Genomic DNA, 10,256 nt, shown 5'->3' on the forward strand with positions numbered 1-10,256 from the left:
CTTACTCTACCCAAACCCCAGCCATCCCTAGAGCAAGGTCTGTTGAAATGCAGAAGTTAAAGGCATAGAGAGATGATTCAGTCTGTAAAGTGTCTGCCACATAAGTATGAGGACCTCGGTTCAGATCCCAGCAACCAACCAAAAAGCCAGGCATGGCAGAGTGTACCTGTAATCCCATCACTGGGGAAACGGGGACAGAAGGATCCCAGGGACTTAATCAGGACTGGCTAGTCCAGCCAGCTAACCAGTGAAGGAGAGACCCTGTCTCTAGTGTAAGGTAGAAAAGTGATTGAAGATGACACCCTAAGTCAACCTCTAGCTGACACACACACACATTCCTGTGGTTCATACACATGTACACCCTTGAACATGTGTTGAACATGTGTACACACAAGCCTCAGAGGATGAGGAATGGGGTCTAGCTACCTAATTCTTCTCCATGGATTCCCCCCCCCCCGTGCTTCCTTTACTTCTTTCCAAGTATCATTTTTTTAACCATTTCTTTTTCTTCCCTTTTTTTTCTAAGAGTCTCACTGTGTAACCCTAGCTAATCTAGAAATCTCTGTGTAGACTAGGCTGGCCTCAAACTCACAAAGATCTAACTGTCTCTGCCTCCCAAGTTTTGCGATGAAAGGGACACGCTGCTGTAGCTAGCTTAATTATTACTTTTAGCAGTAAAGACCTTTCATGGGAAAGAGGTTTTTATCAACTTCAGCATTTTTGGATGTCTTTGTTTTTTATGCCTCAGGGGCTGCCATCTGAAGATTATTGGAACACTGTTAGATTTGCATTCAGCAGTATTCTGTCTCTTTTCACTCTCAGTTACCAATCGTCCAGGAGCCAGAGTCTTTCTGATGACCACCTCTTCCCTGTTCTTAGGTACTCTGAGTAACTTTTTTGGTTTTGCATGGTCCCTGGTTCTTGCTTCTTGTTCCCTTTCCTGCCTTCTTTATAGCAGGCAGTTTCTTCAGATTTATGATAGGCACTGTAGATGTTGGCAGACATGGGACTTGGTATGTTTCTGGTTTGAGAAGACAAAGGACTGGCTGAAGGACCGCTGCCCATAGCAATGCTGAAGGATGAAGCCGCAGGCATGTTTGAGATGCTCTGGGCTCACAATGAAGACTTGGGGCTTTTGAGAGAGGAAGCAGTTGTTATAAGCAACTGAGAGGCTGTTGACCACCAATAGCCCTGTTGGCGTCTCCCTTAAGTGGTGGCCCGGCAGTGGCAGTCACTCAGCATGCTTTAGAAGGCCTCTGAAGCACAGAAGTCAGGGCTGAGGGCATTTTAAGTGAGGTCAGTCTGGGTGAACCCTCTAGCCTCATTGGCATCACTGAGGAAACTGGACTGTTTCAGGATTTCTTTGAGCCTCAAGTTGACCTTTCACTGAACTGCTAAGTTTGTAAAATCAAGCTAGGTTATCTAAGAAAGAGCATCAGTGTGTTTAGACACGTGGTTAGTCATGGCTTTGGCTCTGCAGAATCTCATAGGAAGTTACTCTGGGTTAAGGGTGGGTCAGTTTTCCTGTTTTCAATTTGAATATTTTTTTCTCCTGGAAGTAGACCAATAACAACACAGTATGAGGACTCAAAACATTCATTCCACTTAAATATCAGTTTGGTAAAAATACAGTCCTTTTTTTTTCTTTGACTGAGATAACAGGGAGTCAGCCTTGCATAGAAAACCTCAAAGGCCTCCCTGAGAGACAGCAGTGAGCGTGATGGGCAGGGTAATCCAGTGAGGTGGCTGTCACCTTGCGCCTCTGCCTTTGCTGTGCTCCTTTCTTTTCAAAACCCCGTTCTCTTTTACTCCAGTTTGTCATTGACTAAGCCTGGGGGGGCCTTGGACATCTCCCTTGAGTCACTGTGCTTCTGTCTTTTCAAAGAGCGTTAGGATGCTCCTCACTCTTGAAAAGTAGATGGTGTAAATGATGGGTTCCAAGTCTCCCGACTTTTTCTCCTTCTATACCATTAACTGTTACTCTTCCTGCAGTTACAAGACCTAAATACCAAGACACCTCAGTCGCACCACATTTATGATCTGATCCGAACCCGGAATATCAGGATCCTCACCATCATGTCCATAATCCTGTGGTGCGTAAGTGAGACCTGCCTGAGCCTTCCCCACTCTCAGAACTCTTTGTCTATAGGCATGCTCAGACCGAAGCTGAAACCTCTGTCCTCACATGATGCAAGGTTGCCCTTGTGATGGATGGCAGCCACAGGGACATAACAGTTCTTTTGTAGTGGAAGCCCAGGAAAGGAGAAAGTGATCATAGAGGCTGTAAGGATCTAGGGATCCCACAAGGGAATCCCACAGGCCCTTGCTTAGCTGTTCCTGTCCCTTCTCCCCTCCCTCAGTAGATTCTGTGTGGTAAATAGGCAGGAAGAGACTGTCAGCAACTCTGCTACGCTCATGGAGACAGAGGGAGCTCTCCTACAGTGAGGCCACAGTATCTGTCATTTGCACACGCACCCTGCACATCCCCATGCCTGGCTGTTTCCTCTTAAAAGTGTTCTCTGTTGATGACCCACACTCTGGCTGGGACTGTTGGGGGTTTGAAGAAGGGTCTCAGTGAAGACACTTTATCCTTTAGGTTCCAGGGGCTGCTAAGAGCTTTCTGGAAACATGAAAGTGGGATATGGCCCTTCTGGGATGTTCATAGACTGTCCTAAAGTCAAGACCATGGCCTGGATGTTTCCTGCAGGTTTCTTCTGACAAGGTGTGACAGTTATTGAAAGGAATCTCTGAATTACCAGGGAGAAGTACAAGGCTGAGTGCCGGCATAGCTCCTGCCAACCACTTGGGATATCAGAGATCCTCAAATATACTGAATGAGTGTGATGAGATAGTGAGGAGGGGAGACTTCACTGCAGAGACCTTACTGATGGACTCAGCCAGCTTTGGACCAGTAAACTAGTTTGCGTCTTAGTTTGGGGTAAAGTTGGTCTTTGAGTCACCCATTTCCAAGGAATTGTCCACGATGCCCCAATGGCATCCTGCATCCATGGAGACTGTCCCTCAGTCTTCCAGCCTGAGACCTCTCACCTACTCTGAATCGCTGGCACTCTAGTCATGCTCTAAAGTTTGCTGGGGCATGAGTCTTTCTTTACCGCCAACTATGTTCTCAGCCTGTACGTGAGTCAAAGACAGTCTGGTGCCAAAGAGTACAGCTCATCACAGAGAAACCTATTGGGATCAGAGCCAGACACGGGAGTGGTGTAAATGAAAGACAGTGAGGCCTCACCTTTGGGAGCTCCCTGTTCCAGAGAACAGTGGGGTTGCTGTCAGCCTCTTCCTGGCTGACTACAGATAGTCTGCTAAGGGCCTTCTCCTCCACATCTGTCACCTCTTACCTAGTCTGCTGCTCATTCTTTAGCTCCTCATACATTTGCTGTGTTTGGAGAAGCATGTAGAGCAGGGAATTGGCGTTTCACTTCAGAGTAGAATTTTAATGTTGAAATACAGGTTGGGACCTTTCCCCTGATGATGAAGTCAATGTGAATCATGTAAGCTCTTTTGATGAGACACTTCTTTGTGGAATGTTCTGAAGGTGTACCAACAAAAGATTTACACTGGTCTCTGGGCTGGAGAAAGTTAGCTGTGCTAGGAAGTAAGGCACAAGATGAAATCTACTACTACTCTCCTATTCCCTGCATCAGGAACAGTTCAGAACTTGTCAAGACGAATTTTTTCAACCTATATGGATCTGGAGAGGTGGGTGCCACTTCTCCAGTTCTCTTCTGTACCTGTTGCAGGCTGACCATATCAGTGGGCTATTTCGGACTTTCTCTTGACACTCCTAACTTGCATGGAAACATCTATATGAACAACTTCCTTTCGGCGGCTGTTGAAGTCCCAGCCTATGTGTTGGCCTGGCTGTTGCTGCAGTACTTGCCCCGGAGATATTCCATCTCTGCTGCCCTCTTCCTGGGTGGCGGTGTACTTCTCTTCATGCAGCTGGTGCCCTCAGGTATGGATGGTGTTTATTTGCAGACCTGCGTTTTCCTTATGTCAGTTGCTTTGAACCAGGCTGTTTACAAAAAGAATGCAGTCAGGCCCATCACATACATGCCTCATGAATGCATTGCTGTCTTAAAAATCAAGAGATGAAGCCGGGCGGTGGTGGCGCACGCCTTTAATACCAGCACTTGGGAGGCAGAGGCAGGCGGATCTCTGTGAGTTTGAAACCAGCCTGGTCTACAAGAGCTAGTTCCAGGACAGGCTTCAAAACCACAGAGAAACCCTGTCTCGAAAAACAAAACAAAACAACAAAAAAAAAAAATCAAGAGATGACACTTCACAAAAACAAGAGGGGGTCCTTCATGGCCTGGGCTGTGTTCAGTGTGAAGAAAGCATTGGGCTTGTTGGTTCATTATGCCCTAGACCCAAATTAACATGTTCATATCTGCTTTCCTCAGAATAAAAAGAAAGAAGGAAAGCCATCCTACTAGCTCTGTCTTATTTATTTATTCAAGCAGTAGGAGGTCTTGATGAGGTCTCTTTCTAGTAGAGAAGAAACAAGTTAATAAATGCTTGTTAATCTTAAAATGTTGTTACCTTCTGTGTAGAAAGAAAGGGAAATGGAGCTCTAAAGAGAAGTCATGAACAAGAGGTATTCAGCGGAATTTAAATGAGGTAATAGAACACCATAAGAAAGTCAGTGAGACCATTCCAGGAAGATGAGACAGAAAAAGAAAGCTAGGCAAGCCGGGCGGTGGTGGCACACGCCTTTAATCCCAGCACTCGGGAGGCAGAGGCAGGCGGATCTCTGTGAGTTCAAGACCAGCCTGGTCTACAAGAGCTAGTTCCAGGACAGGCTCCAAAACCACAGAGAAACCCTGTCTCGAAAAAGAAAAAGAAAAAAAAAAAAAAGAAAGCTAGGCAAGATGGCTCACACCTGTAATCCCAGCACATAGGAGGTGGGTGCAGGAGAATTAGATGGTCAAGCTCATCCTTGACTGTCTGGGGAGTCTGAGGCCAACCTAAGTTACGTGAGACCCTATTTATAAATAAATAAATATAAACAATGCTCTGGCAGGAGGTGAGCCCAGTGTGTTTCAGGGTAGCAAATGACCTAGTAATCCATAAAAAGAGAGGAAAGGTCTTGGAGGCTATGGAAAAGACTGTGCTGCTAAAACTGCCTTGATATCCCACTAATAGACAGGAGGAACCTTTTCTAACAACCTGGGGAACAGATGACAAGCCTTATTTGTCCATCACTTGCCACCATCTTTGATGCCCCTGTGGTTTGGGGGACCTGTGGTGGTAACTGTGAGACTGTACAGAACAACCCGGTGTGTGGCAGAAGGAACCTGGGAGTGACTGCAGTACCCTCACCTGAGCTCAAAGTGACCCGTGGGTCACAGTAAAGTCGATTGGACGATCATCCCTAAGTTCAGATGGCTTATAGATATTTTCAGTGACTTTGTTATACTTATTTATTGGGAGCAGGGAGACATGCTTCCCAGCACACATGTAGAGGTCAGAGGAGAGCTCGCAGGAAGTGGGAAGAGTCAGTTCTCCTCTTGCACTGTGTGGGTCCTGAGAATCACAAGTTCTCAGGCTTGGCTGAAAATGCCCTTACCTGCTGAGGCACCTCAAAGCCCAGATCTGTGAACTTGTTGAGTAGACTGTGAGCATGAACTTAGCTAGAGCTGGACTCCCCCATGCATTTCCAAGTCCTGGTTAATTCCACAGTGCCCTCAGTGTGAGCTTCTGCGTAAGCAGCTCATCCCTAACACAGGAAGACTTCGGGAAGGGTTGGGATGAGGGGCACATACTGTCTGGGCCTCTAGGTTGAGAAAAACATTTGTCCTCATAAGCTAAAGAGCCCAGTCTCTTTGTAGGAATCCCCTTAGAAAGAAATCTAAGCCATAGTGTTTTCTCCCAATAGGAAGGTATAGAAATTACCCAACTCTCTCCACCCTGAGTCAGGGAGAAAGTAAGTTCATTTTAGGCTAAAAGGGAAGAGAACTCCTTCAGGGCAACCCTTACACTGGTCCTTCTTGCCTTTGCTATCATTCCTTTTTCTCTCCAGACTTAATTTATTTGTCTACTACCCTGGTGATGGTGGGCAAGTTTGGAATCACCTCTGCCTATTCCATGGTCTACGTGTACACAGCTGAGCTGTACCCCACTGTGGTCAGAAACATGGGTGTGGGGGTCAGCTCTACAGCATCCCGCCTTGGCAGCATCCTGTCTCCCTACTTTGTTTACCTTGGTAAGTACCATGGAGCACTGGAGCGATGGATGGGACAAAAGGTCTAAGTACCTTATATGTGAGCTGGACACAAGCACCTATAATCAGCAGGATGCATCCATACTGGGACCCTGATTGGAGAAGGTGCTTTCCAAGTGTAGTAGGGAGAAGGTACCCATTTCAAATGGAAGATAGCTCATAGACCAGCTAGATGGGATTGAGAGAGTGTTGGTGTCTCTATTTCGATCTCCCCAGACCCTCCATCACCAACTAGATTTCTTCATCCTAAGAAATTCTTTAGGGAGCCAGTTTACTGCACTACAGGAATTTCTACTTGGAGTTAGGAACATGGAGAGAAACCTTTCCATCCAAGAGGTCTGAGTGATGGACTGACAGTTGCCGTAACTTAGAATACTTCATTTCTTCAATGTGTATGTTGAGATCAGAGGACAATTTAGGGGAGTCTTAAAATTAGTTCTTTATTTGAAGCATGTGGATCCTGGAGATCAAACTCAGGCCACCAATCTTAGCAGAAAGTATTTTTACAAGCTGAACCGTCTCCCTGGCCCCATTTTACTTTCAAGATTGTGGCTCACTAAGTTGTGTGAGCTGGACTTGGACTTGCTCTGTGGCCCCAGCAGCCCTTGAACTTTAGCTCCTCTTGCCTTGGCCTCCCAGTAGGTGGCACACAGTCCATTGTCACACATGACAGGGTGTTTATGCCCTGTGAAGATCTGCCTTCTGACATTATATAGCAGGACTCCTTCCTGGACACTGCTGCTTCTCTACACATCCCTAGTTCTGGGTAGGACCTGCCAGTGTCCCGAGAGTAGCAGGTATTCTGAAGGCTTAGTACATGGCTCTAAAGGGCTGTAGCCCCTTGTCTAACCGGCATGCAAATCAAACTGGGACACATCTGCACAGGTGGAAAGTTGCTCCTCTCCTAGACAAGTACCTTGTGTTCCTTGGGAACCCTGCAGCGTGGTGACTCTGCTTCCCTGTACCTCTCCCTTGTCCATTGTGGACACTGCTGGATCTCTGGGCACATTGTGCCAGGACTGGGTTCTGAGACTCTCTAGATGCCAGCCTTCACTCTAGCAGTCTAGGCTTTGGGAAACACTGAGACCAACAGTAAGGTGAGTCCTATATAAAGCCCCGAGGAAATAGAAGGTCAGAATGAAACCAGTGTCACTGTAACCTGGGACCTCTGCTTGACCACAGGTGCCTATGACCGCTTCCTCCCTTACATCCTTATGGGAAGTCTGACGATCCTCACAGCTATCCTCACCTTGTTCTTCCCAGAGAGCTTTGGTGTCCCTCTCCCAGATACCATCGACCAGATGCTAAGGGTCAAAGGGTAAGAGTCTTTCCCCCTAGAACTATGGATGCATTCGTCTGGGCCTGACCAGATCTTTGGGGTGTGCTCCTCAAACTAGTGCTCCCTGCAGACTGTCTCACAAATAACTGGACTACTTTAACCATGGTGCTGTAAGGGCAAGGCCCTGATCCTGTGTGAACAGGTGTCCATGTGCATTACCATAAAAGCAGCCACTCTAGTTTAGTGCAAAGACTACGGGAAACTTCAGAATCTGCCATTTCTTTGGTTTTCTCTATATCTGGCTTGTTTGTTTTGAGACTGATAAGTATTTTTATAAGATCTGTAAGTAACATTGCTTTCCTTGTATTAATAGAATAAAACAATGGCAAGCCCAAAGCCAGACAAGGATGCTAAAAGATGGTGAAGAAAGCTCAACGGTCCTAAAAAGCACAGCCTTTTAACATTCCTCCCGAAGGTGAAAAACTAAACAGACAGCCTGTGTGTTGTCCGAAACGCTGTCAATTACCAAGGGCTTTTCTGTTCTGTTGACATCGTGTCTAATGTACTCGTGGATGGGTGCATCTGTCCAGAGAGACACCTTCCTCCAGGGACACCAAGGCTAATTGCAGACAGCTTGCCCATCCCATTCTAGTGGTGGACTTAGCCCTTCCAAAGAAGTCAATGAGTCTCTTGAATCAGTGGGACTTGGAAGACTATGCGAAACTTTGTAAGACGGGTAAGGTTGCACAGATAGAGATGCAGGTCCGTTTTTCCCTCCTCTCCCTAACTGACAGACTCACAGGAAAAGGAATAGGTGTTGCTCAGTGAAAGTGTGCTTGGCTAGGATGCACAAGGCCCTGAGTTCCATACGAAGAACCAGAAGGAAACAAAACTTCTTCAGAAAATAAATGATTCCATGGGAAGTTTGATTTCTCATCTTTCCTAAGTTACAAAACTCCTTACTGTGATTGCTTCAACTCACAACAGGAGAACACAAGACCTAGGGCACCCTAGAGGGAATGAAGGTGGGAGGAGGTACATCACGTCAGCAGTGTGTGGGCGGTGACTGCTCAGTCCCACAGCCAGCTGTGCTGTGTATGTCTGGTCAGAGTCCTGGGCTTGTCCGGGCCGTGAGAAATCCACTGTTGAGGCCACGGCTTGGCTTCCACTGCTGTGTAAATCAGAATCCCTGGCTACCAGACACTTACCTGTGCCTTGAAGGGCATGTATGGGTGACAGAGTGCCTCTTCCTTCCCTCAGCACTGTCATAGGATTGTTTTGTTTGTCGTCTGTTGTTGTGTCTCAAGTTATTCACCCTTCAGCAGAGACTTGGGAGCAGTGTTTCTCAGCTCTACATTACCCTGGCTGGTGTACAGTTGCCGCCATGGAAGTGCAGTTGCCCCTCCCAGCCTGAGCCACTGTCACTGCTCTGAGTGCCCAAACAATAACACTATGCTTGTTCCTTTTACGATGTATAATCATGGGGAAATTCAAGAAAGAAATGTGAGTTGTGTTGACAGTCTCTCAGAGTTGCTGGCTGCAGCCATGTAACATCGGCAGGTGTTTTGTGTTCGGTGTGATTGTCTCTATTGATTATGTTGCCATGGTACTCCTAACGCACTCACTTCACCTACTTTTTAAAAAAGAATGTGTTTTATGAAGCTACTGAGTGCCTTGGGCAATGAGATGGTTTTAATAAACAATGATTTTTTTAAATAATAGCAACTGACTATAATCTTTATTCCTAGTATTTGATGGGCTCTTCTCAAACCAGCATGCAACTCTTCTGTAGGCTAACTGTTCAAGGTTAAGATTTAACTCGTACTATGCTATATAATAGGCATCTACCCAATATTGACCCTGATTTGCACCAGCCTGGTACACTCAACCTGGGTCTTCCTGGAAACAGCCTGAGCTTGGAGCTTCTGTACAGTTCTGTACGTACCTGGAGCAAGAATGCAGAACAGGGAAGGAGGGAGGCCCAGCCCTAGGATGCTTACTGTGTTGGTCGGCACCTAAGAAAGAAACTGCAGGGTCCTGAGTCTCTGAGGAAGCCTGGGAGATGCATCTCAAAACCGTCTTGCAGCACGGAGAAAAGTGGGGAGCATTTGCCTCATCACCCATTTAAAAAGACAACACTGGGGTCTCTGTTTCCTATACACACAAAGATCATGTCCCCTGGATGGAATGCATGAAGCTAAACACTACTGACCCAAATGAAGCCCTTCAGGCTGCACCTTATCAAAGCTGCCCAAAGCCTGCTTGAACTGGCCTTGGAGCTCCTGAGTAAGGGGTAGAGCAGAGAGCACTGGGCTGGAGTGGTGTACAAGACACACATGTTGATGACCAGTGTTTGCCAGGGTGACCTGTGCTGGAAAATACAATGGGACCTAAGTCCGAAGCTCAGCTGTTGCTTGGACAACTGAAGGCCGTGTCACATGACAAGCAGGGGCTTCTGGCTCAGGAGTAATACAGAGCAGCATATCTGGAAGATTCACTTTCCTCCCCTCAAACCAGGTGCTGAGCTGTCTTTCCGATGGCATGCCTTCTCAGGAACCCCAAATTATAACTGCAGTTCTCCCCAGCATACCCTGCTGTGAGTGAACAGCTGCTACACTGGCTTTTATTCTGGGGGTCTGGTTCCAGACATTCAGGTCCTCCTGAAGCAAACACTGAGCTGCCTGAATGCCCTGAGCTCACTCTGCGGGCAGCGGCAACAGCCCAAGGCCCTTCTGA

At 46.9% G+C, this 10,256-nt stretch overlaps 1 protein-coding gene across 1 annotated transcript in view; it reads left to right on the forward strand.

Annotated features, from left to right (window-relative positions):
- LOC101987116 (solute carrier family 22 member 5) overlaps positions 1-9,076 on the forward strand; it is a 47,486-nt gene extending 38,410 nt beyond the window's left edge. Inside the window, exons 4-8 of the mRNA XM_026780069.1 lie at positions 1,982-2,093; positions 3,759-3,973; positions 6,041-6,223; positions 7,424-7,559; positions 7,894-9,076. Of these exons, the coding sequence (XP_026635870.1) occupies positions 1,982-2,093; positions 3,759-3,973; positions 6,041-6,223; positions 7,424-7,559; positions 7,894-7,981 (734 nt within the window). The 3' untranslated portion in view covers positions 7,982-9,076. The remainder of the gene's footprint in view (positions 1-1,981; positions 2,094-3,758; positions 3,974-6,040; positions 6,224-7,423; positions 7,560-7,893) is intronic.
- The last annotated feature ends 1,180 nt before the right edge of the window (positions 9,077-10,256 follow it).

Source organism: Microtus ochrogaster, chromosome 7 (genome assembly GCF_000317375.1).
Source record: "Microtus ochrogaster isolate Prairie Vole_2 chromosome 7, MicOch1.0, whole genome shotgun sequence".
In the NCBI taxonomy this organism is placed as follows: domain Eukaryota; kingdom Metazoa; phylum Chordata; class Mammalia; order Rodentia; family Cricetidae; genus Microtus; species Microtus ochrogaster.